The sequence below is a fragment of the Gouania willdenowi genome, chromosome 3, assembly GCF_900634775.1.
Source record: "Gouania willdenowi chromosome 3, fGouWil2.1, whole genome shotgun sequence".
NCBI classification, from domain to species: Eukaryota; Metazoa; Chordata; class Actinopteri; order Blenniiformes; family Gobiesocidae; genus Gouania; species Gouania willdenowi.
The window spans coordinates 28,963,615-28,991,257 of record NC_041046.1 but is presented as its reverse complement, the minus strand read 5'-3'; the positions used below and the strand labels follow the sequence as shown (position 1 = coordinate 28,991,257).

Genomic DNA, 27,643 nt, shown 5'->3' with positions numbered 1-27,643 from the left:
AATATACTCTTACAATTTCTAAAAATGTGCCCTGACAACTAACACGTATTTCTCTTCTGTTAACACAGTGTCTAGGTTGATACTTCCTGCATTGCATTTTTTTTTTTTTTTTTTTTTTTTACAGATCACCTCTGCCTTTGTAGCTCACTAAGTAGACTTTGAACCTGCGGGTATATGATGATCATCCAACAATGTGATTTAGAACTTGATAATTGTGACATTTTTTACATTTAAGTAATGGGACGTACTGTCCTCTGACTTTGGACCTGATTAAAACTTATATAGAATCGGACACAAGAGGTGAAAGGGGGGCATGGCATGGTTATCACCACATAAGTCACTATAGATCAATAATAACGACCATTGTGTTTTCTTTTCAACAAGGTGTCAAAATAGATCATCTGGTTTAACAACAGGTTACACAGTTGATATCTATGCAACAAGCCGAACACATGATCATTACAATAATTTGTTAGTTTTAATTAAACTTATGAAGGATTGTTCAAATGATGTAATTAATGTATGCATTTTTAAAAGCCCTTAATGAATCCTTCACATTCAATTTTTATTTTACAATTGCTTATTAGATATTGATGTTTACTGGTATTTAGTTGATTTTGCTTAAGGAATAATCTATAAAAGGAAAATAAAACAAAACAAACTAATCAAAACCATCATGAACATGTTTTTTACGACAGTTAACATTGTTTTTTTTTTGTTTTTTTTTAATTTATTTACAAAAGCTTTTGGAAACAGAGTTAGTGTGATCATCCAAATCCTTTTTATTTTTTACAGCACAATTTATTTAGTATTTTTATAACAGGGGGAGCAGTTTGTGTTATATTCTGGTGAGCTGCGAGGACAGCAGGAGGCAGACATCAACAAAAGGACCTCTTCAGAAAGACAAACATGAGAAGAATCCTTAAGTCGAGTGTCTTCTAAAACAGCCGCTGTGACAGGAATCGATGCATTTTAATGAAGTTATGAATCACCAAAGTTGTAAATTACCTTGAAGAAACAAGGTGAACCAAAGTAGACAAAGGTCAATTGCTTAAGGTAATTCTGTGTGTGAGTGTGTGTGTGTGTGATGTTCCTACTCAGCCCTACAGTCAGCAGACAGCAGACACTTGTGCTCTGAGTACAGTTTGAATAGTACTCCAGTCTGGAGAGGATCACTCTTCAAGGTGGCACACATGTTTAAACCACAACACTACAGGTACGTCAAGGACACAAAAACAAGTCGGTCTGAAACCTGATCACCATTCATCAGCTGCCCTCTGACACCAGCCAGGGCAATGCTTTAATTTCAAACTAATATGAACCTATTGAGACAATGTGTAAAAGAAAACCCCATCACATCAGGGTGAACGCTTATTAAAACCTGCACACGGCCACACTGTCCAACATGCACCATGAAGCTGAAGACAGGCGCCGCTCTTCGTCTTGTGCCTTATACAAGTTCTCACTCTAGTGGTCTGTGGATGAACTGCAGCTGGATTTTGCTCTGTGAGGTGTGTTCAGACACTTCCAAGGAATCCATCATGGTTTGCAGTCTTTCCCCCTTTCAGGAGAGGTTTTAAAGTCCAAAGCGGGCGGGGGTGCGTCTGGGTGTCATTGGGGTCTCTTCCCTTCTTCCTGGTGTGCAGATTTTCACCAATCTGAATATAGAAAGAGATGCAGGCAAGTTTTACACCACTGAGTTGCTTTCTCACACTAAACCCACGTAGATAAGCAGCTGTGACGTGAAATCAGACAAAAGGAGAAGTGAACTGCTCTGTGCGGCTGAATGTGAACAGGAGGTCGCACACAACCCAATCTGTCATCTTTAATTACAGCAGCGTGACACAGTCCACACTTCCATCTTACATTTCTCATTCCCTATTACACACACACGCATGCATGCACATAGGTTTACTGGCTCCATTCCTGAAGAATAAAAGCATTTCTGAGATTTTCCAGGTGTCTTTGTGTTAGAGAATTAAATGCTGTGCAGGCATTTGATTTATTTGTGAGCAGTATTGCATCCAAGTACAGTTAAAAACCAGATTCAAAACTTCAAACACAGTGGGTATCATTACACTAAACATTGACCCACCTCTAACCCCTAAAAGACAAACATTGATAATTATTTGGTCTTTATAAAAAAGGAGACCAAAACTCAAAATAAATGGTAAATTGACTTGATTTATACAGAGCTTTATCCCTAGACTGAAGTAGTGTCAAAGCACTTTACAATATCAGCTCATTCACCCATTCACCAATGGGACAGAGCTGTCATGCAAGGTGCTGGTAAACCACAGGTAGCAACTTAGGATTCAGTGTCTTGCCCAAGGACACTTCGACACATAGACAGGGATCGAACCCCAACCTCTTGATTAGAGGACGAGCCCCTTTACCACCTGAGCCACGGTCGCCCCAAATAAAACACTTTTAATAGCAAAAGTGTTAAGCAGATTATCTTTGCTCAAACAACTGATGCACAGAGAGACCCATTAGCTGGCTTTGTGCACAACATGATGATGACACTGGTCAGATTTAGGTACGTTGAAAGAAAACAAGAGGTTAAATAAAAACCTGTAGGATTGCAGCCCTCCAAGACTGGGTTTCAACACCCCTGATGTTCAAGGTTCCCAAACCAGCAAAAGCTTCACTATAAACAGTTAAATATACAACTAATATTGTGTTATGTTCAAAGGAACATTATTTCAAGTGTTCCAGTTGGGCTTTAACTGGTCACATAAAGTTAATGGGGATGCAACGAAAAGAAAAAGATGTCTGGGAAGACCGAGTTTGTCTTTAAAAGTCAAGAAAATCTATTTGCACAAAACATTTAGACAAGCTTTAACCACAGACTGTAAAGAATATCCATCCAGAACACCCAGGTAAGAAAAGTCCAACTCATTTGGATCCATCGGTGACAGTGATCTAGAAAGTGCAGCTACTATTGTGTTGACAGTTAAAAATCCTGCATTTTATCTTTTAAGAATAAAGACAATGAACAGACATTTAGCCTTTTAATAAAGGTGAGACTAAGGCGAAGAAGAATAATAGCTGCCCTGGTGGTATATCTTTAATATTAGTAGTATAAACATGAAAACACATTTTATACAATAAATATATGAATTAATAATGGACCACGCAAACACAAGACAGACTCAGATCTAAGTCCGTCTACTACCCCAGGTTTTACTAGGACAAAATTAGTCCCATGATGACACGTGTAGCGACTGATAGAAAGTGAATCATTTTGATATAAAATGTGTCTCATTCGCTCAGGTTGAATATGTGACAAAACTGCTGACATTTACACTGAAGAAAAAGCTCACAGGTGTTTATCAACTCTGTCTCCAAGCATGAAAATGATGCTGTACATAAAGAAACGGCTGCAGAAGATGAATGATTAATAAAATGATTGTTCTTCAGGCATTTTTAAATGACGTTCGTGCCTAAAGAGTTACCGTTCTGTAGACTATCTGGTCTAAATGCCTTTGTGTTTTCATTAAAATTATTTCCTGTAACTGCGTCCCACCCACTAAGAGGTGTCATGATAAAATGTAGTCAGTGCTGTTCACCTCACTTGTCAGGGGTCATAATGTTGAGGCTGAATTGTGTATATAAAGGGAAATGCAGTTAACAGCTCTATTCTTATGCTGTTCCATGTGAGACTACACTGATGGAGGCTGATGAGTGAACACAGCACAGGCCTTCCTCATTCACAGCTGCTGAGCAGGGAGACAGGTGAGAATGAGCAACACATGAAAATGGTCCTGAACCCAGAGAAGACAGACAAAGCACTGAGCCCAGGAGAGCCTTCACTCCATTATCACACATTCAACTTGCTTGGCTTCAATCTAATTCTTAATCCTATATATACCACAATGTGATTATTTTCAACATATCTGTCACAGATGTAATCTCACTAAACCGGAGGCAGGCAAACCATCTCATTAATTACCATTAAAAGTTCTTTTTTTTTTTTTTAAATGTCTTCATAAACCTAATTTCTCTCTGTGAAGCTTGCAAATGGGTGTGAAATTAATTTTTGGGTCAAATTTGAAAATGAACGTTCTCTTTTTTCTTCTCTTCTGCTGTGGCACAATTTAAATTGCTGCAGTAATGGGGGTCAGCCAGGAGTCAATATTATTTCTTTTTGTCTCGTCTGGAGGGACCAGAGGTGAGAAAAGCTCATCATGAAGAGTGAGAAAGGTGGAGTGGAGAGAGTGGGAGAGAGGAGCAGGCAGGGAGGCTGTAGATATGGATTGGCAGCGGGGTAGGTAAATTAAACGTTTCTAATCTTGACGGCGTGTGGAGAATGAGGGGCCGCTGGGAGCTATTGTCGGCTGGGGCTGGTGTGATGAACCACGGGGTGGAGATGCTGCTGCTGACTTACCTAATGCTGCCGCTGTTGCTCTTCTTCTCTTGCTCCTCTCGACGGGAACGCAGCTGTCTTTCGGCCAGGGTCATCTCCTCCTCCATGTTGGTGATCTCCTCCTTTGCACGACGACGGTTCTCCTGAAGAAGACGCACGATTCAATCATACATTTAAACAGAGTTTGAGATGAAAGGAGATTTGTCAAAAAGCCTTTGCATAGTAAAACAGTGTTATACTATGACATGGATCACACAAGATCTATTGAATAGAATACAATGAGTCTGAAGCTGGAGAAGAAATAAGTGAAATAAGCAGCAATGTTTAGTTTTAGTGCCAAACTAACAAAACATTTCAGCTTATAGCGCACAACTTTATACTAAATGTTCCTTCCTAGACCAGAACCTTTGATTTACCGGTATATGAGCCACTCAAGCCCCACCCACCAAACATACAGGAAGCTGAGAGCCAATTAAATAACAAATTCTTTGTCACACATATCTTTTTATGTACAGTATGTTGTATGTTTTTTCCCCTTTCCAAAATATTGTATTGTGAGCAGTGTTCATTTTGACAACAATTAGTAATTTAATGTAATTTAATTTTAGTCTCAGTCACTGAGCTAAGACTGGATTTAGTTAAAGTCACATTACATTTTTTAGTTTTGTTTTAGTTAAAATATCATCCATGGAAAACAGTTTTAGTCTTATTTTAATAATTTCTTAAAAAATTTGACAGTTTTGTTATACTGTTACTATTTGACGTTGTTGATGATCAGAGCCAGACAGTGACTGGTCACTCTGTAGCCATAGGTTTTCTACCCCTATCCACTAGACTAATCATTGCACCCCTATATTGGATCTCTTTGGTGAATTAAGATGATCTAAATCATTTTTGCTGACCTGTCGACTTTTCCCAGCTTGTTTGACGCTGTAAAACATGGGCCCCAGTTCAGCCAGCCACTCCCCATCCACTGCTGTCACACACTGCATGTACTCCTGAAACATAAAACATGCATTCAACATCAACAGCAATAATAATAATGATTGTTTTAAAGTGACCAACTAATGCAGCCATCAGACTGTTTACCTTTGTTGTCATGACTAGCTCGTGATAGATGATGTAGTCGGGGGTGTAGCCCATGCCAAACAGTGAGCTGGTAGGGTGGAGGTGACAGGGCATGCCTGTCCTCACGTTCACATATTCACCAATGCCCTGGGAGCAAACACATGCATAAATAACCAACTACAGTACATACGCGACTCAGGAGTGCAGTAACCCTGGTGCTAAAGCAAAGCAGGTCGTGTGAGCTAATTTGTGCCTCAACTTGGCTCAGACCGTAGGAAAATAAATCTAAAGTATATTCAACTGTGCTATGATTGCTTGGGTTAGCCGGCTACTCGTAAGTCAAACTGAGAACCTTGATTATGGAGTCGTGATTCCAAATTCCCTTTCAGATTTTAGCGCCGTAATAATGTGAGGCCAGAGGGGATATTTCAGCCCTCTGTAATTATGCTGCCATAAATCTGCCAGGATCAGCTGCCACACGGCACAGCACATTAACAGAGGAGAACCCAGAGATTACCTTGAGCTTGGCTGCCTGGTGGAAGTACGCAGCACAGATGCATTTCCGGATGATGTCCCAGTCTGACCCACAGGAAACCAGGTTCATCTTCTGCTGCACCATAATGTCCTTTAGCTGGGAGCGCACCTCACGCACCTGCACAAGGCCAAGAGGATGAGCAAACTACTATGCTGATATTTTTTATTAGATTTTTTTTTACATATTTACTCTACCTTCTTTTCTCTTATTTACACACTTTTCCAAAATATATTTCTATTCATTACACAGATGTCTTACTAAACACTTGGTGCAAGAACATGAGAATTAAACAAAAATCTTTCATTTGAATTATCCAAACATACGTGGAGCAGACTTGTTACTTTAGTGCATAACACTTTCTGGGTCAAACTTATATGTTGCATTTCATTTTTATATCAAACTCAAGACAATAAAACATAATAGATTCCAAACTTCATACTTTCAGAAACAAAATGATTTAAAAAAGGTTCAACAAGCATCATTTGAACAGCTTTTTGTTTGGAGCCAGAAAGCAATGTGCTAAAGAGTTGTGTGTGTCTGACCTTTCTCATGGCCTTGGTGTGAATAAAGTGCTCGTTGCACCAGATACTGGAGTAGTTGTTGTTCTTCCACTGCATGTAGACATTAAGATAGGTGAGGTGGTCGCTCTCTGGAACGGAGAACTTCTCTCTGACCTGGTCACTTTCCTCCTCACGACCCTGTGACGCACACATGTTGGTTTACTAAAAAAGGTCATGAAAACAATTACTGGTGTTCAAAGATTTTTAGATTTGGGTCTGATCTGATGAAGGTCTGGACCTTTAAAAACGTTTAAAAGCTTCTCTTCATTCTTTTTGTGTTCCTGCTCTTTCACAATGACCTGTCTCTACTCCAAATTATTTACTGATTTTAATTAAGTATTCAAGGCCAGTTTGGTTTGGATTTTATATTTTTGACAAAGATAACCATATTTTTTTGTCAACCTAAAAAGATACAAATCGTAAACTAGTGTTTCAAGCTGATTCATGTTACTCAACTATTATGCATCTTACATTCCCCATAGTAGAAAATAGACCAATCTTCAATTTCATTTTCAGTAAAAGACATTTGGTGAAGTCGCGCTCTACTTTCTCCCTCGAAACATTTGTCTGTTTTTACACAGAAATAAAAACACAAACCTTAGGTCTGTAGAAAATTGCTGGCACAGACAACATAGAGACAATGATGAGGATGTCAGCACTGCACGCCATGTCACAGGACACAATCAGCATCTTTGAAAGCGCGGGATCGAGAGGAAACTCCACCATCAGACGGCCAGTTGGTGTCAGAGCCCCTAAAAGGAGCAGATGATACACATTTACACAACCATGTGACATAAAACAAAGTATAAAGAATGTGGGAAAGAAGAGAATAAAAGGTTATTTTAAACAAAAGCCTGCTGCCTTTGGAGGAACTGCCATTATGTGACGGTGACACTTATTTATTCGTCACTGCAAGATTAAGGAATGGACTGCTGACGGATGGGAATCCTTATAGGGAAAGAAGAGGAGATCAAAAACTTTGCGGTTTCTGATCTAACAGATTAGACGAAGGAGTCTAAGAAGCTTATAACGGCAGAAATGCAGAGGAGCGGAGCAGCCAGTTAGTAACAGGTAAGGCTTAATCAGAGATAATCTGCTGTTAACACAGCGTACAGGGAATCATCTAAAGTCCTCCCATATCCCCAATTCCCTAAATCCGTAGAATCTGGCTATGGATGAGACCGAGATGAGACCTGAGCAGTCACATCCAACATGAGTTCAGTTCACAGCCAATTACTGCACTGGCTAAATCAACCTTGCTAGGACCTCCTCTGGGCTTACTCCCAGTCTCTACATCATCAACATCAATGACACAACCAAAACCAGTGTTTCCCATACATTCATTTATTTGCATGTCATTAGAACTCCTGTACATTGGGTGGTGGTATGCATCACCTCCGCTAATGAAACCCAAATAGAAGAAACGCTTCTTAAGGTACTTAGTTCGCCAGAGAAGAAGAAGAAGAGGAAGACGAGGCCCGAAACCGCATTTCCGTTTTTTGATCCAAACACTTTTACCACCGAAACAACGCAGCGGAAACAGGATGTTGTGATGACACGACCAAACACCGCGGTCAGGGCGCGCGTGTCTGGAAACGTGCCACTGTGTCTGTGGAGTGGAAGTAGGTTGAGACTTTGTGAAAATAATAAAAAAATCTCTCAAGTGCCATTTATTTTTCTGTCACGTTGACGCCTGACGCATAGTTCCAAAAACTCCTGACTGATCATCAGCAGCATGAATTCAGTTTAACAGTCAGAGCACATTTCACAGAGATCCTCTGGACTTCATCACGACTGATTTAATTTGACTCTTTCAGGAGCCCAGTCAGTTACAGTATAAGCCTGTACATTATTATTTAATGTTGAAATTAATAGGTGAAGTTAAACATATTTGGTATTTTACTTTATATTATATTATACATTGTTGGCATGTCACTGCTAAATAAACATTTTCTTAATTGATTTATTTTTAAGCATTAAAATTAATTTATGCAATTGTAATGCTTTAATTTTAGTGGGGTACTAATAAATGGCAGTATCATATCTTTCGGTTTTCGGCCTTGGCTTTTTCATTTTCGGTTTCTGCCACGAATTTTCATTTGGGTGGATCCCTAGTTATCATAAAGACCTCTCAGCACAAATATGCAGGAAAACAAGTCCAAAAGCTTAAACAGCTCAAACTTATATTATATTTTGGTAACCTGTGTCTATATGAATGTAGCTGGAAACTCAACATGAATCACAAACATTAAATCACACTGTTTGTCGTGCTAGCCAACAAGCTAACCACTTCATGCGTGTTGAGCTGCTGCTGCCGGTTGGGTCATTGTTACACAATTTTTTTATTCAACAGTGTTGTTACCAGTACTTAATTTAAGTTTTTTTTTAATTTAAGTATATTTAATTTATTTTTTTTTGTTATTTGAATAATCTATAAATACAAGGAAGGTCTGTGTGTGTGTGAGTGTGTGTGTGCGTGCGTGCATGAAGCGCATATCTCCCTGACGCAGTGTCTGATCGACATGAAATGTGGTACACAGCTTGTGCATTTTTGACTTTTTTGGTGATTACATTTTGAGACATTAATTTTTATTTTATTTTGAAATCAACACAGGTTAGACCGGGACATTTGAGGTGGGAGGGGAGTCTGAGCCACACACACACTGATACTACGGTGCGCTGAACGCTGCCGTCGGTACGCATTGGGGGGGCGGAGCTTAGCAGCAACATGGCTGCAGATTACTGGGAGGAAGAAAAACGTCCGTCAGACTGAACTGAGCCGCAGGATCCTCCGGGCCGACCCTCCCGGTGAGTGGGACTGGTCCCAGATTGTGTGTGTGTGTGAGCGTTTAGTTTGAGAGCGAAAGGGTTTGACGAAGCGGCCCCACCTCCGCTGCTTTTCATAACAGTGCAGGAATTAGACGGAGCCGCTCACAACCACTGTGACATCACAGGGCCATCCGGTAGGTTACCTGTATGTGAGTGACAGCTGTCGCGTAGTTAAAGTCAGATTAAAGCGGATCACAGTGATGATGACGATGATCATGTAAGAGGAAGAGTACATTTGATGAAGAAGGTATGTACACCTCTTTGTACATCGAACCTTCAAACACATACTCATTTGGTCATAATTGACAACTCTACTTAAGCTCCTACTATATGAATACATACTTCCAACGGGCACTGTACTAGTTTATTTTAATTTGTTTATTGCACGTGCGAAAGTATAAACTCTGGTCCTGTGGGAAACACTGACAACTGTTTTTGTGAACTATAGCAGCTATTGATTTTGATAACATCATCATCTGCCTCCTCCTACTTACTACCTACCTGTGTTGTCCAAAGAGCCCAGGATCCAGAGCTGGTACATAGAGTTGAGCATGTTGTCTTCAGGTGGTGGGTCCATGAAGTGGAAGAGGAGCAAGTCCTGAACCCCCAGGGACTTCAGCAGCAGAACTACATTGGCCAGGTTTGTCCTCTGGATTTCTGGTATGGTGGTGGTCAGCATCTCATTCTTGTAGGCACTCTGCGTGTACAACCTGGGCAGACGGAGTTCAGATTGTGACGTCATTCCACAGTATTTACAATCACCTGGAATCAAATGTGTGTGTTACAACATGTTGAAGAGCGGAGCACACAGATCTAGTAAAATTGAAGAATTACACATAGCCTTTTGTGAGTGAAATAACCTGACTGGCTTTTTTTTCAGCCGCTGCATCATATTTTGTTGTCTGGAATACATAGTAAATCTAATGAATGTGGTTTTTTTGAGTCTGTATGTGGCAGTCACAGCTGAAACGCTCTTTGCTCTGTAGCAGCGCTATGCAGTCTGAGAGCTCTCTAAACCATTCACCCATCCATAGCTATTCAAACACCTTGAATGTGTTCTCAGAGAGAAGGTGTATTCAAACTGATTCTTCATAAGTCCCTTGTACTCCTTCATATGAGTGCAGGTCAGGAAGTATCAAATCTTTAACACATGTTTGAGCTCATTGGCAATAAGGTGCAAAGCCGTTGTGCAAGTGGGTTATAATCACTTATTGCAGAATTGAGAACTTTTTTCCACAATACAATCTGAGCAAACACTGAAGATGAAGATGCTGTTGCTGAATATCTGGAGTAAGTAAAAAAAGCTGTGTCTGAATTACAGGTTATAGCTGCATCAAGTTTGACTGAGATCATCACTTTAACTCGGATTTATTGGAAGCTTGTATTCTTACTAAGCTTATGAAAGTTTACTCAAAAAAAAAAAAAAAAAAAAATACAATTAGTCACCAAATCAATATAAATGACTTAACACAACATAAATGTTATTCCCAGGTGATTAAAGAAGAAGGAGATCGTCAGGGTAGAAATCGTGATTTGTTGAGGTTAATCTGTGTAGTAACAATCTTTATTCCACAAGGAATCAAAATAGTTCATTAACTACTTAAAAAACAAGACAGTGAAATTTATAGCCTGAAATATGAAAGCTGCAGGGACTTAGCTAAAGCACTAATGATGCACATTTTGATGCACAAATTATTATTCATGAGTTTTCTAAAGAACTTTAGGAATTATAAAGTCAAACTAGGTGATGTTCTAATTTGGAAAAAAACAAGGTTTGTTTTGCAGGAAGTAAAACACATTTGAAAGAGAACCCATAAAAAACAGAGTCCAGGTCTAAATGGCACCTTAGGTCAATTGTTTGGACCCTACTATGAATTATTAAGATAATTTTACAAATTGAATAGACTTCAGATCCATAGCTCACAAAAGTTATTTTAAGGGGAGTTGAAGATGATAGAGTTGCAATAATTATTGAAAAGCAGAGCATCCAGGAGCACACACCTTAATCCTTTTTGTCTTTTGCTTTTTTAGATTTTTGTTCTGCTTTCAACACAATTCAGCCTCTAGACTCAGCTAAGAGACTCAATCACTTGAAAGTGAACTTAATGACCTGGTTTTTGTTCTTTTCTTCTTATCAGGTAGAGGTTATATGGTTAGAATCCAAGTCTTAATGTCACATTGAATGCTTTAATTCAATTTGCAACAAGTCTGCATCTGGAAAAGTTAGCTGGATTTGCAATAACTTTGCACCAAGGTCCCTATTTCATTTTAATTGATTCCTTCTGCTTTCTATTTTGCTCGAGTATTGTGAATCTTTTTATGTTGTCAAAATATCTTTTATTTTAATCCTATACCCGGCTGCAAATTACACTTCCCAATTGGAATGATAATAAAGCTGAATCTGAGCCTGAATCTAATCTTGAATCTTAATGTGTTGAAAGCGAGACAGTGCCACACATTTTAAACACTGAGCTCATCTCCGACAGCCAAAGCAACACTGACAACAGTGAAAGCCTCCACATTGGGAGGTTTCAGTCAGAATATAAACCAGGATAACAGCGAACAGGAAACTAAAGAACAGGTCAAGCATACAGATTCAATAGCAGCTCCAACCAAATACAAGCAATTGGAATGTTTGTGTTACAAAATCACCTGCCTGTACTTATTAACTCATTCAGTGCCAGCCATTTTCAGAATTTCTACCCCCCTGAGTGCCAGCTGTTTTTGAGCATTTTGACTGATTTTTAAAGATCCACAGAATATTTTGTACTATGACTATCTGAAATCTGACACCAGATTCTGAAAGATTGAAGCCTCTACTTACATTTGTTTCTGGCTTTTTTCGTTCTCCTGTAATCAGCCGTTGAATAGAGCTAAAGTTTTACACAAATCACCAGTTTCAGAGCAAAAAGCTGAGGAAACTGGCTTTAAAAAAAAAAAAAAAAAAAAACAGTCAGTGACTTTGAAGCATTTTTTTTGCTTTATTGAAAACTATAACCTCTGAACACTGGTTTCCTTCTAAAAAAAAATAACAACAACACTGAGACAAAGCTTTGGATGGCAAAATTATTATTATTTTGCTATCTGGCTCATAGTTTAATGTTTTACTTACTGTATTTTGTCAATCACGCCGTCGCAGGGCACCGGTTGGTTACTACATCACATTACAGCTTAGATATTGATGAGGGACCACCGCCAGGCTGTCTTTTAGTAATCTCCGTGAAAAAAACGTAAATAACGAGTTTTCTCGTCAATGGCAGTGAGCGTTTGGATTTGAAATGACGAATTATCTCCTCAATGGCACTGAGTGAGTTCAACTCTATAGATACTGTAATTCTGAAATTGTTGAAAGTTGGAACTATGAGGTAAAGAACAATATTAACCAAACATAGAAATGAGTCGTGTCTGCATAAAAAACAAACAAAAAATCTCACCTGTAACATTGCCCTGGGCCTGTACGTCCTGCGCGGCCAGAGCGCTGGTTGGCGTTAGCCTGGCTGATTGGATAAACTTGCAGAGCATCCATTCCGATGCGAGGGTTAAAAACCTACTCACAAAGAAGTTTATTATAAAAAAACATCAGTGGTATTATAAATATAAAAGAGCAGATGTGTTGACTGTGTAAAATGCTAAATGTAAAGGTTATAGAGAAGTTGGAGGAACCTTGAGTTTGCAATAGCCAGCATCTACTACAAACATGATTCCATCCACAGTGAGGGAGGTCTCAGCAATGTTAGTAGCAACGATACATTTCCTCACACCATCTGGTGCCTTGAAAACAATAAAATAAAGTCAAAAAGCAGAAGGTTGTAAAATAATTAAGAAATGAAGAACACATTTTCCTGTAAATTCTAAATCTAAAAAAAGATATTAGTGTGACTACCTTCTGGAAGATCTTTGCTTGCAGATCAGATGGAAGCTGAGAGTAAATAGGAAGTACAGCCAAGGGAGGAGCATTCTCCAAGTCTTCCAAACGCTCTACAATCTGATCAGACGTTACCTAGATGAACAAAATAATGTTAAGAGTTTATCTATTAAATATATCATATTAAAACAAGAATGGAAAAGTCCAAGATGTGACTAAAAACCATTGATAAATGGGTTATTCTACGAATGGATCATTTGGATCAAAAACAAATGACATAATATATAATCTTGCACTCTTTCATTTCGAAAAATAGGATTATAAACATATGTTCCTCACCTCAATGTCCTCCTGTCCAGGCATAAAGATGAGGATGTCCCCCATCATCCCACTGAGATGTATCTGTAGGGCTTGCTTCACAGCCGCCTCCACATAGTCCTCCTGAGGTGTCTACGTACAACAACACAAGACCCTTTCTATTCATACAACAGATAACGAAAAACTTATCGTCTGAGTCAGTGGTTCCCAAACAGGGGTACAGGAGCACATTGCAGGGGGTACTCGGAAAGATTTAACAATTAATTCAAAAATAATCGAGACATGTTTCCAGTTTCTTTTTAGACTTTTTTTTCCCTACAAATTCACCACAAACTGACAGTACAATTGCTCAATAAAAAAACTTTATTTTCTTGTAATTTATTGAAACAGGGTAATTTTATGCTGTAGAGGCCATAATTAGCAACATTTTACAATCTACTTACTAATGAAGTAATCACATTTGCATTGATGTTTTACTTAAAATAAATTTCACTTTAAATAAAATTAAATGGAATTTTTAGATTAAGCCTTAGGGAACCAACGTTCAAGACATAGTTTGGGATTTAGGAGAGTCCACTGTTCCACAAATGAAATGTGATTAAATGAGAACTAACAAAAATGAAAAAAAAAACAAAATGGAACACACACAGTATATACACACACACACCTCAAAAAATTTGAATATCATGAACAAGTTTAACACGTTCAAATTCAAACCCATATATGATTTACGCTCATGACACAGAGTGAACTATTTCAAGCTTTTATTTCTAATGATGATAATGAAAACCCAAAATTCTGTGTCTCAGAAAATTTGAATTTTACATAAGATCAATAACAATAGTATTTTAAACAAAAATGTATGGCTTCTAAAAAGTATGTTCATTTCTATGCACTCAATACTTGGTTGGGCCTCGTTTGCATGAGTTACTGCATCAATGTGGCGTGGCATCAGTGTATATACAGTATATATACAGGTAAAAGCCAGTGAATTAGAATATTTAGAAAAACTTGATTTATTTCAGTAATTGCATTCAAAAGGTGTAACTTGTACATTATATTTATTCATTGCACACAGACTGATGCATTCAAATGTTTATTTCATTTAATTTTGATGATTTGAAGTGGCAACAAATGAAAATCCAAAATTCCGTGTGTCACAAAATTAGAATATTACTTAAGGCTGATACAAAAAAGGGATTTTTAGAAATGTTGGCCAACTGAAAAGTATGAAAATGAAAAATATGAGCATGTACAATACTCAGCTGTCCAAAAGGCGACCATTGACACATTGCACAAGGAGGGAAAGACACAAAAAGTTATTGCTGAAGAGGCTGGCTGTTCTCAGAGCTCTGTGTCCAAACACATTAATGGAGAGGCAAAGGGAAGGAACAACTGTGGTCAGAAAAAGTGTACAAGCAATAGGGATCACCGCGCCCTGGTCAGGATTGTGAAAAAAAACCCATTCAAGAATGTGGGGGAGATTCACAAGGAGTGGACAGCTGCTGGAGTCAGTGCTTCAAGATCCACCACCAAGAGACGCTTGAAAGACATGGGTTTCAACTGCCGCATACCTCGTGTCAAGCCACTGTTGACCAAGAAACAGCGCGAAAAGCGTCTCACCTGGGCTAAGGAAAAAAAGAGCTGGACTGCTGCTGAGTGGTCCAAAGTCATGTTTTCTGACGAAAGCAAATTTTGCATTTCCTTTGGAAATCGAGGTCCCAGAGTCTGGAGGAGGACAGGAGAGGCACAGGATCCACGTTGCCTGAAGTCTAGTGTAAAGTTTCCACCATCAGTGATGGTTTGGGGTGCCATGTCATCTGCTGGTGTCGGCCCACTCTGTTTCCTGAGATCCAGGGTCAACGCAGCCGTATACCAGCAAGTTTTAGAGCACTTCATGCTTCCTGCTGCTGACCTGCTCTATGGAGATGGAGATTTCAAGTTCCAACAGGACTTGGCGCCTGCACACAGCGCAAAATCTACCCGTGCCTGGTTTACGGACCATGGTATTTCTGTTCTAAATTGGCCAGCCAACTCCCCTGACCTTAGCCCCATAGAAAATCTGTGGGGTATTGTGAAAAGGAAGATGCAGAATGCCAGACCCAAAAACGCAGAGGAGTTGAAGGCCACTATCAGGGCAACCTGGGCTCTCATAACACCCGAACAGTGCCAGAAACTCATGGACTCCATGCCATGCCGCATTAACGCAGTAATTGAGGCAAAAGGAGCTCCAACCAAGTATTGAGTATTGTACATGCTCATATTTTTCATTTTCATACTTTTCAGTTGGCCAACATTTCTAAAAATCCCTTTTTTGTATCAGCCTTAAGTAATATTCTAATTTTGTGACACACGGAATTTTGGATTTTCATTTGTTGCCACTTCAAATCATCAAAATTAAATGAAATAAACATTTGAATGCATCAGTCTGTGTGCAATGAATAAATATAATGTACAAGTTACACCTTTTGAATGCAATTACTGAAATAAATCAAGTTTTTCTAAATATTCTAATTCACTGGCTTTTACCTGTATATATATATACACACACATGTAAAATAATTAAATATGATTAAATTATATAGAAGGTACTTATGATATGAAGAGGGGGTACATATTATTTGACAAAAATGCCAAGGGGGTGCAGGGGACAAAAAACATTGGGAAGTACTGGTCTAAGTAAACTTGGAAAAATTGTTATTGGAGACCAACTATAAAGTATTGCTGTGATAGAACAGATTATGCCATAACATAAACACTATAATGTGAAAAGAAATTAGATGTTAGTTAGTTAGTTAGTTACTAGATGTCTATATATGATTACCCATGTGCATTTGTTACATTTTTTGTAAAATGTACAAATTAAAGGCTGTAGGTTGAGAAAAGAATATAACGACTGACTCATGTCGCACCTTGTTTTTCTATAGTGGTTGTGTCTGTCCTATCATCTTTTTTACACTTGTAATGTGCAACAAAAAAAAACAGTTTTGTTGTGACATAATGAAATACAAAAACAGCCTACCTTACTAAACAGGATGTCGACTGGAAAAGTTCTTCCTGGAATATTGAAAATGGGTACATTTCCGAAAAAAGACGCAAACTTGTCAGAGTCCATAGTTGCTGAAGTTACAATGAGTTTCAGATCAGTGCGTCGTGATACAACCTGGGGTAAAAAAACAAAACAAAAAACAATCAATTTGTCATCCCAAGATTTGTACTTGCTTATCCTCCAGAGTTACACAGGTTGTTCAAGTCTATCCCAGCTGATTTAGGGGGCAAACCAGGGTACATTGTACACCCGCCCCTTGGATAGATCACCAGTATATTACAATCTAACAAATTGATGGACAAGATTAGAGGCTACCAGTGAAACCAATCCCTACAATAAATGGAATATAGGTGCATTGACTCATACAATCAGTTGCTCACTGACCTCACGCAGCAGGCCAAACAGCACGTCAGTATTCAGGGAACGCTCGTGAGCCTCGTCCATTATAACAGCACTGTAGTGGTCCAGGTCCGACTCCCTCAGTGACTCTCTAAGCAGGATCCCATCCGTCATGTACTTAATTAGAGTTTTCTCAGATGTACAGTCCTCGAAGCGGATTGCATAGCCCACCTGCACAAAATGGTCAATAAAAAAGATATAGAAAAAAAAGGGTTAAAACAAAGTGCAATAATTGTCAAATATTATATGTTGGTACACCAAATACTATGGTATTTTTAGTATTTATCAAAAGGTGGAATAAAGTCATTTTTGAATAACTTGGAAAAAAAATTAAAAATTGAAGTGATACTGGTACTGCCCATAAACATGTCCTACATATTTAGTCCACTAGATGGCAGTGATAATAAAAATGACAGATTGGGCAACTATTATTGACATTAGTTGTTATAGTAACTTATAAATAAGTTGTATGAAACAGGCCTTGAGTTTGTAAAGCAGTGCTTTATAAGAGTGGATTAAAAACTGGCAAAAAAGCATGAACTAAAGTAACTACATCCACTCGCTACTGATATCATCTATTCTAAAAACAATAGTTAGGCTAGTCTTTAATTTTCACACTAAAGTACATGGCAGTATGTGAAAACATGATAATTGACAAAAAAATGAGCACCAGTGGTGCTTGATCACTTCGTCGAAAATAAATAAAAACACTTAAACAATAAAGCAAATGATTGAAGCAAAATCGAGATTTAGGAACTACAGTAGATTAGCAGGTGTTTATCACACAGAGCATAGTAATAAGTGAAGTGCAATCAGAGTAGGCAAGGTAGGCAGTGAATTGATATTTTGATTATTTGTTTTATTTATAATATAATTATAAATTATTTATTTTTCAATTTCTGATAGCCTACAATACCTATAAGTTTAAAAGTGTCAGCATGTTGTGCTATTCATAGCCCAAATCACTAAACATTGCTATTTCCTAACCGCTGTAAGGCAGGAGGAGGCCACACCCCTTCTCAAAGGCACGTTGCTGCTCTGCTTCTGTTCCCATAGCGTGTTTTTATGTTAGCGCATGCGCAGTCAGTTCCCCAAGATGACAACCATTTAGGCAAAAAGGCAGCTCTCTAAGCTGCCTTTAGACGTAACCGTGCTATGCTAAATGCTATACCTAAGTTCACAGTGCATTAGTGAATTGATATCACGTGACCGCTGCTGCTACGTTCTCTAGCGAGTGGGCGGGATAACACTACAGTCAGGATGACAGCACTAGAGACGATAAAGGAACTTTCTTTTGAGGAAAAACAACAGCTTTTAAAAGATGGGAGACCAACACCTGAGCTACCAGACCTTCAGCAAAGGTAAGGTCTGAAAATTGTTCATATTTTCTACAGTGAAAGGAAGGATTGACTTTGTGGATGCGCCTTACTGAGGCTGTTCTGAGTCATTTTCTCTGTGTTTCTGTTTCCAACACAAACAACGGATGCGCTGCCGTGTCATGAGACATATCTTGTTGGGAGAGTATGGAAGCTATATTAAATAATCATTTGTTTCTTTAATGGTGTTTTTCAATGTTTATTTTGTTAGATGGCTAAATACTTGTTCATGTGGGTTTTTTCTTTCTTATTATGAATTTTATATTTTGATAAGCGCATTGCGATGACTTTGTTGTAAATTGCGCTATACAAATAAAGTTGAATTGAATTGAATTAACACTTGCCAGCAGAAACATATGAAATAGTCATTGGTGTTGACATTAGTGTTCTCGATTTGGAACGCCCTGCCTACCCTACCCTACCCTAGTGCTCACAGCACGTCACTGATAGTAATTATAAGATAGCTGAAAATGTTCTCCAGTCATCTGTCTCACCTCTTCTCCAAGGTTGGAGCCGATCTCCTCGCTGACTCTCTTGGCGACACTCATAGCTGCCACTCTGCGGGGCTGAGTGCAGCCCACCATGCCATAGCTGGTGTAACCGTCCTCATGCAGGTACTGGGTCAGCTGAGTGGTCTTTCCACTGCCGGTCTCACCAACAACAATCACTATGCTGTTGTCCCTGTAAAGTGCATCCACATGGGTTTTACATGGTTTCCTTTTATAAACTGTAGTGCTTACATCAATTTTCTTTCACTACCTTATGATGTTAAGAAGCTGCTGCCTGACGGCAAAGATGGGCAGGTACTGTCTCTGTTCCAGAATACTCTTCTTTTTTGCAAACTCACTGCTCGCCTCAGACTTCTCTTTCATGTGTTCAGCAAATTTTTGCTCAGCCCTAAAAAATAAATAAATAATGTAACATTATTATTCCTTAAACTAAACAGGAAATTACATTACTGTCCCAGTTAATAGGAAAAGGTGAAATATTCAGCCACCTGTAGTCGACTTTGCCATCCTCCCCCACAGCCTTTCCCCCGGGCATGTCCTCCTCCTCTTTCTTCTTGATGCCCATAATATCACCAAGCTTGGTGCCAGCAAGTTCCCAGTGTTTGTGTTGTGCCTGATTGTGGAAAACAAAGCAGACAACCAGATTATAAATTCTCCTTTGTAAAGACACAAGAGTGACTAAGCATCTGGTGCCACAATCATCCATTAATGTGAACCCGATGCAATCGTTCTATGTGCAATAATATTAACACTAACTATAAACACATCTATTAATGCTAACCATGTACAATAGGGCCATGTGCATTAATATTAGCACTTTAACTAAGTGCTAAGGGCGAGGTGTAATTTGTTGTTCAACACAAAATATTAGCACATTTGCACTTGAACACTAAAGCACTTTATCTGCCTCATGCACTTAAACTGCAATTGTCGCTTTATTTCTGGTCTGTGCTTCTCAACTAAATGTCATTACATTTGAGTCTTTGTATTTTAATGAACTGTCCATGTTGTCTGATTTTGGAGTTGTCTTTTTTGTTATTTAAATTCTGTTATACACAACATCAACCTGCCAGGGACTACAGATGGAAACTAGCCTGTGTACATTTATATGTCCATTAATGTGCATTATCTCTTGCCACAAATAAATAAATAAAAAACATAGTTATTACACTATGCTAGTAGTAATTTACTATATTGCATTAAATCTAAAGGTAATTTGAGGCAGTTAGTTTGATCATACAGGCAGTAGAGGAACAACACATCATACGCAATCACTACAAATACCTATAAAGTTTATTTTTATTGCTTTGCTAATTTTTTTAACACTTCCATTGTCATTGTTAATCTGTGATTAGTACTAGTGCATTATTAAAATGTTTAAAGAATTGAAAGCTTTGTGTGTTAGAAAAACTATGTTAAACCCTTCGAAGAAACTCCAAACTGAAAACTGAACCAATTTCCTGTTGATCGGTTGAATGGCAGCGGTGAATGCAGCCTACCTTCTTCCGTTCTTTCTGCTCACGATGTTTACGAACAAGCTGGCTGCCTTTACGAGAAATGATGGCCATGTCCGATGTGGCATCTTTTACTGGGATGACAGGCTCTGGCTGCAGAAGTGAAACAACACCCATACACACATTTTATATTGTACAAAGCAATCGTTGTGATTTTTTTTTTTAGGATCAGAAAAGTGGGATTTTACCTGTTTTGTGAAAACAATTCTTCCATCAAGGAAGGGAGGGACCAAGTTATGAACCAGCAGGTGAACCTTGGCAGCATTGTCCTCCTCAAAGTCTTCGTCCACCTCTAGTCTTTGTACAACTCCACTGGTCAGCATACGGTTGGTTTCCCATCGTTCATTATCCTGAGGAAAATAAAGGACAGCTTCTTTAGAAAACATGCATAAGCAGTGTAGAAAAAACCAATTGTCTTTAATTGAATAACATCGGGCAACAATGGTGTACCTCATTGATCTGCCTTTTCTGAGCAGAAATTCTTTTTTGTGTCTGCTTCTGTATGATCTGCTCTCTCTTCTTTATATATTCCTCAGAGGTGGAAGTGAAAGGGTTGTGGAACTCATCGTAGCCTTCATCCATCATATACCAGTCCCTGTCAGCTTGCTGCACACCAGAGAATCAGTACAAAAGATTGCATATTTTCTCAGCAAGGTGTATTGAACAGTTCTTTTAGGAGCAGCTTGATGTACAGTACTGACCTTCTGGTCTTCCTCCCACATTTCTTTCTCATCCTCATTATCAAACATAATTCCCTTCTCGCCTTCTTTCCTACCTTTAAAAACAAGACTGAGTCAGAAATACCTTCACACAGATGTTCAAATCTAGAACTAGTGAATAAAACGTGTTTCCTAACCACACCTTTTCCTTGTGATAGACGAGGTGTAGAACCCAAGTGTTTTCGGTCATTGGCCCACTCATTGTACTTGTAGGACGGGGTGGGCAGAGGTGTGTCATCAGAATAACGACCTCTGACCGACCTACACACACAATACAAGATGATTTGTAAAAATAAAGCAACATGACAGAGACTTTTAGACATATTTTAATGAATGGAATATCATTTAAAGAGTAACTAAAGCCCAAACTCTCTTTTTTCTGCTGAATACATATGTATTTGGGTATTAAGTAGTGCTGATTATTAATCTGAATCCCACTCTTCAAATTTTAGTAAAAGTATTTTAATTTTGCGTATTTAGTTGTAAAGTTTCAGCGTTACTGGCCCCTAAGGGTTGATTTTTGCTATTGGCTGAGACGGATTCCTTGGATTCCCCTGCGTCATCAACTTTTACTGTTGACCCCGCCCCTCCTATAATAAAAATTTTCATTAGCAACTACTATAGGGGTGCAATGATTAGTGGATATAGTCGACAACAAATTGAGTAGCTGATGTACTGCCATTATTTTTTTCTCTGTCATATGGAAACAAAATGTGTCTCTAAAGACTGGAAGCATTTCAGCCTGGATGTGAAAAATAAAAGGTTGAGAAACGAGCTTGTAATCAAAGGGTCACTGGTTCAAATCCAACCTCGGTCATCATCACTGTGGGATGTTGAGCAAGTCCTTACACTCTTTACCAATAGATGTATAAAGTAATCACTTAAACAAACAGCTTCTCACTGTGTTCACCATCCGGTACCTTATAAGAGAAAAATCTATCTTTTGCTTAAAGATTTTCAAAGTAAAAGCTATACTTTTACTTTGCAGGATTACTATTGCAACAACACATCATCGGTAGGGTAAAACTAACTGAATGCTGTTTTTACAACTAGTTAAAACTGTGAAATTAGTTTGTGATTTTTCAAGAAGAGGTTCCAATCCCCTGCTGACCTGTCTCTTCTCTCACTCTCTCGTCCAGACACTTGGCTTCGTTCTGAGCGGTCCGACTCTTTGTTAGAGGGGGCAGGGGAGGGAGACTCCCACTGGGAACGCCTTGAACTGGCATAACCACTGTCATCTTCATCCCAGTTGGAGCGTGATGGAGTGAAAGAATCTAAAAAAAAAAAAAACACAGTTTAGTTTACTAGTAATAATAATAATAATAATAATGCATCAATTTTATATAGGGCTTTTTTGGGACTCAAAGTCGCTTTACATAAGACAAACATAAAATAGCTACACTATGATCCTTTGTGCGTAGAGCAGCATTTTACAGTTAAAATAATTCAAACCTCTTGGCCGCTGCTGTGGTGACTGTGGTTCATTTCTCTTACTCCCACGACTGAGACGATCAGAACCTCCTTCTCTCTGGGAGCGCTCACTCCTGATGCCACGGCTGCTCTCTCGATCTTCTAAAAGATGCGGGAACTTATTTAAATTATAATCGCATTATGGAAGCTATCATTGTCAGTTTGTTTAACCCTTATGTCTTTTTACCTATTTTCAAAATGTGTGCAAAATCTGCCCTTTAAGTATAACATGTCAAATAAGAAACCCCTATAAAAATGTAGAAATCAATCATAAGATACTTTGGAGACCAAGTATCCCACCTCTTTCACTCCGTCTGCCTTTTTCTCTTCTCTCTCGTTCTCTGTCTCTGTTCTTGTCCTCTTTAGAGGAGGCATAGACTCCATGCTCACGTCTATCTTTCTCTCTCTGCTGGTGCCGCTGCTTGAACTCTTCACTGACACCTCCAGGGTTTGAGGGAGTCTCTGAACCGGTCACTCGATACTTTCGACTGTCAAAACACAAGGAAAACATTCACTGCACAATTATTCATGCAAAGAAGTACAGAGGAAAAATTCCTTATTGAGATCAAACTATTGATAGGCTTAATAGTTATAACTGTAGGCTGCTATTTGTTACAGAGGAATAACCACTGGTTTGGTAATGAAGCCACTATTTTTATATTTCAAACCATTACAATAGTGTGTTTGCATATTTTTAAATCTGCTGGAGATAAAGATTTTAATTTTGTGTGTTTGCCCCAAAAACTCTGCCAAAGTGGAAATGGAAATGAAAGTGGAGTGGAAATGAAAACAAACTTTCGAGCAGCAATTTAAACCTTTTGCAATCCTTTTTTGAGCCAATGATCTTTGACTCATTGATCTATGAGGCCTATACTGCGCCATTATCTGATTTAAGAAAAACATCGTATGAAGTAAAGAAACAACAAAGCAATATCAGTACAACATTAACTTTAAAGTTTTCATTATGATTATTCAAATTAAAAACATATGATTAAGAATATAATCAATACAGTTATTGAAAACATTGCAAAAACATAACTTTTTGTGAGTCTCTAAATTACCTCTCTTTTTTTGTATCTTGCTCCGTATCATCATCCTCTTCATCAGACCCAGAGTCACTTTTACCTTCCTCCCAGTCCTTGTAAGAGGAGACCTTTGACTTCTTTTTGCTTTTGTTTTCACTGAGAGAATCTTCCAACTCTTTCATTTCACGTTCCTTCCTCTTCTGGGCAGCCAGCAAATCCAGACCCAATAAAGAGGTGCGTGGGGTTGGCGCCCGAAAGACATGAGGCTCTGCAGTCGCACTCTTTTTCTTTAGAATCAGTCCGCCTGTTTGAGCAAATGGATCACTGCCTTCCAGCCTATGCATGGACACGTCATCATCATCCATGACCTGTGGGAAAAATATATCATAGGAAATTAGTTTGTTGTGGGTGATAACTTTGATCTACAATAGTTTGAACTCGGGATGTCCCGATACTACTTTTTCATTTCCAATATGATACCAATATCAGCATGAATCATACATACTTTTAATCTTTCTTTTTTTCTTAATAAAACTCACTCAAACAATAGTCAGCAACAGCAGGTATGAGGAAAAACTGACCCATTTATTATTAACCAATTGGTTACATACATTTTAACCTTCAACATAATATCTACAGTATTCTACAATTGAATAAAATAAATGAATTGGGAAAAATAATAATAATAAGAAGAAGAAAAAATTTGAATCTGAAATCCAATATTTGTTTTCAGGCTGATATCGAACCAATATCTGATATCAATATCGGATTGGGACACCCCTAGTTTGAACATTTTTGAATGTTTAACGGAAGCCTGAAAAACAATAACTGAGACAGTAGCAAAATATGATTTAATTCTCCTATATTAGGGGTATCAAACTCATTTTAGTCCAGGGGCCAAATTGGATGCTCTAGAGGGCCAGATTTGGCCCCCAGGCCTTGAGTTTGAGACTGTGTAGTATATAAACATACATTTTATATATAATATTTACTATTTAGTAAGATCGACAGAAACTTTGCCTTTTTCAGGCTCAGGTTAAATATCACTATGGTTTCTAAAACTCTCTTTAGCAATAATTCAACATGTCAGGTAATTAAGCAAGTCTGGTTAGTAAAAACTGTCATATTCTACAAATATCGACATCGTTGGTTAGCTTCGGGTTTTTCCAACTACAATAATGAATGACGTTATTCGCAGCCTTTTTAGTGACTCTAAAAGCAATGGTTGCTATTGTTAAATTAAAGATATTAACAATGCTCACAAAAATTGCAGTCGGAATACATGCTTACCTCAACGTGAGTCGTTAGCCGTTTCTACAAAGAACAGCAAACTGCAACAATTTCCCGTGTTTTCTTTCGTTTTAATACAACAAATTCCTTTCACTTTGTCGTTGAAAAAATAATATTCTATATAGGACATATGTAGGCGTTAGAACACGTCCCTGTTACGCACCTGGTAATACTTATATTGAGAATTTCGTAGAGACAACGCGAATGTTTACAGTCCAGAAGAAGCCGATGGTATCCCACAATGCATCACTTTCTTCTTCGTTGGAATTAAATGGTGTTTGCTGGACCAGCGCGTGGCTCCTTAGTGCCAGTGATAGGGCTGGAGTGGTGATATTTATTTTATTTATTTTTATTTATTGCTTTTCCACAGAAATCACCCGACAATCACTCCACGTTTTTGGAGTCTTCACTGTAGATTTTAATGTGACAAATTTACGAGATCAATTTTAACAAATTATTTATTATATCCTACTAAATTGGGTAATAATAATAAAGATAAAGACTACAGTTGACCAGAGCCGTATAGAGAGAGAGAGTTGTAACAACGGAAGTCCAAAATGCTTGACCGTCATTTGTTCCCGGAAGTTAGTGGCGGGCCATTCGAATCCATTGATTCCTATTGAAAAACTGGGATTTTCGGTAATGTGTCATCGATAACTGCATTGATTGGCAATATTTATACAGTACACTGTCATATGTATGTGTATATACAATACATGTTTATGTAGTTCCATAAATATTTTTTTTTCTAACGTAAATTCGTATTAATAGTTGGTGTAAACAGCTTACCTGGTTTTTTGACATAGTTAAAGCCAACAATAATTTGGTTAAAAAATATGTTGATGTGTATTGTATACAGGATGTATTGCTTTGAATGTTTTTTTTTTTTAATTTTCCTAAAAAAAAAATTAAAAAAAAGGGGGCGGTTATTAAAAAACACCACATCCAGACAGGACACATTGAAAACATATTTATTATGTTCATACATATATAAATATAGACATTAGATTTTTTTACTATGCACTTATGTACCAATATAAATTCATTAAATAAATGTCTAACAAAGTCAGAAACATTAATAACTTGTCATGCAGTTTGCTGTGCTGTTTGGGGATGCTCCACTCGCTCCGAAAATGGAGTGAAAAATGTTTGGCTTCCCAACCGAACCATAGAGGAGAAAAAAAAATGATTAGCCAAAGTCAGCAGGAGCGATCAAAATAAATAAATAAAAATCAGGATTATAACAATAAAAAAAAAAATTGTGAGGCGATCATATTCAAACACTTCATTTGCGCTTTTTCCACAAATAACTCAATCGAAAAGCTTATTGTTTGATTTAAAAAAAAAAAAGAACATATGTAGCCTATGTGGGTAGATAAAACTGTGACGTAAACGCTGTGTATCTGCTAACGATCCCTTAATTTTCTAAGAAGAAATTAGATTTTGTTTTTAACATGAAATCAACAGCAGTGTATCTCACAATGAAAAACAAAATAATAATAATAATAATAATAATAATAATAATAATAATAATAATAATAATAATAATAATAATAATAATAATAATAATAATAATAATAATAAATTAAAATACAAAAAATGAAAATAAACATTACTAGTTTAGCGGGGGATAATCCACTAACATGCCTTAATGCACACATTAATGGGTTTAGATACGATGATAATATTTATAATAACGTCTTACCGTTCAACATGTGCATCACAAACCGTCTAATCAGCTCTTTCTCCATTGGCTACAATAGTAAGCTGAGCACTTCAGGGAACTATTGTGAGGCTCTTTGAGCCGCCATTGCTGTAAAAAAAAAACAACAAAAAAAAAAAACGAATCATTGGAATGAACGGATATGACGCAACTCTCTCGCCTTCTATATACAGCTCTGTCGTTGACCAACTTACAATATCTAAATTAAGAGTAAAATTATTTAAATACCCAGTTTTACCAAAAACAAAAAGAAATACACTACAAACTAATGAATGATCTTTCTAGTGATTTTTTTTTTAAGATTTTGCTTAGATTACATTAGTATAACCGACAGTATCATATTAAAAGAAAGATAATTAGACTTAATGGTAAATGTTCTACTATTCTTAGCCACATTCTTTATTCATAAAGCCAAATTTCATTTTTACATTAAATTTCTAAAACGTATGGAAGCAAAACTCACCAGAGACCTCTATTATTTACTCCAAAATGATACAATTAATGAAACAGCTATATTTTATGTTTATGTATTTTTCTTAGTGTTATTGAGATGTGTTTTCTATGCTTATGTTGTCTGTTTGCATTCTTGAAAGAGTCTGTTCATGTTAAACATTGCAATATCTAATATTTGCCTGACTGGTTTATATATTTTGTTTGCATTAATTAAAGATAATAAAGATTTGAATGCACTAGTTTGAGTAATTTCCATTGTAAGTATACAGTAAAAAAATAAATAAAATTAGGATAGCATTAATTCTCATTTAAAATTATCTGTAAAAAAAAAAAATGTCTTAAATATTCAACAAAAGCAAAGTTTTGATGCTGTAGGTGTGATAACAGAGCGTATTGAGCTTTGTTGATGTACAGTATGTGAGCAATTCAATAAAACATGTCAGACAGTCAATGTATGTTGGCTCCAGTTGCCTAAACTAACGCTATTAGTTTAATTCTGGTAAACATTGACAATATGTTGTGCAAGGAATTAAGAAAACTATAGAGGTTTAAATAAAAAAAATAAATTAAAA

The 27,643-nt window shown here is 37.6% G+C and overlaps 1 protein-coding gene across 4 annotated transcripts; it reads right to left on the bottom strand.

Annotated features, from left to right (window-relative positions):
- Positions 1 to 84: 84 nt before the first annotated feature.
- Positions 85 to 26,706, bottom strand: dhx38 (DEAH (Asp-Glu-Ala-His) box polypeptide 38). Of its 4 annotated transcripts, none has more exons than XM_028435124.1 (27): positions 26,601 to 26,706; positions 23,642 to 23,973; positions 22,881 to 23,068; positions 22,563 to 22,682; positions 22,222 to 22,384; positions 21,253 to 21,371; positions 21,093 to 21,166; positions 20,842 to 20,997; positions 20,580 to 20,741; positions 20,377 to 20,484; positions 19,366 to 19,490; positions 19,128 to 19,265; positions 18,863 to 19,049; positions 16,978 to 17,163; positions 16,567 to 16,707; positions 13,566 to 13,676; positions 13,245 to 13,361; positions 13,025 to 13,132; positions 12,796 to 12,908; positions 9,863 to 10,071; positions 7,130 to 7,284; positions 6,515 to 6,670; positions 5,955 to 6,089; positions 5,459 to 5,584; positions 5,272 to 5,367; positions 4,391 to 4,512; positions 1,577 to 1,658 (listed from the first exon to the last, which is right to left on the bottom strand). In XM_028435124.1, exons 2-27 carry the CDS (start codon positions 23,968 to 23,970, stop codon positions 1,577 to 1,579), a joined length of 3,726 nt encoding a protein of 1,241 aa, XP_028290925.1. In that variant the 5' UTR covers positions 23,971 to 23,973; positions 26,601 to 26,706. The 4 variants fall into 4 exon arrangements, with proteins under 4 accessions (XP_028290910.1, XP_028290925.1, XP_028290902.1 ...); XM_028435101.1 differs by lacking the exon at positions 26,601 to 26,706 and adding an exon at positions 24,896 to 25,223; XM_028435116.1 differs by lacking the exon at positions 26,601 to 26,706 and adding an exon at positions 25,059 to 25,179.
- Between the last annotated feature and the right edge of the window lie 937 nt (positions 26,707 to 27,643).

Excerpts from the sequence above, each read along its gene's own strand:
- dhx38 (XM_028435124.1), bottom strand. The coding sequence starts at position 23,970 with ATGGATGATGATGACGTGTCCATGCATAGGCTGGAAGGCAGTGATCCA. Across the intron at positions 19,266-19,365 it reads GATGGCAAAGTCGACTACAG|GGCTGAGCAAAAATTTGCTG; the intron begins GTGGCTGAATAT and ends TTTATTTTTTAG. Across the intron at positions 7,285-9,862 it reads GGGCTCTTTGGACAACACAG|GGGCTCTGACACCAACTGGC; the intron begins GTAGGTAGTAAG and ends TGCTCCTTTTAG.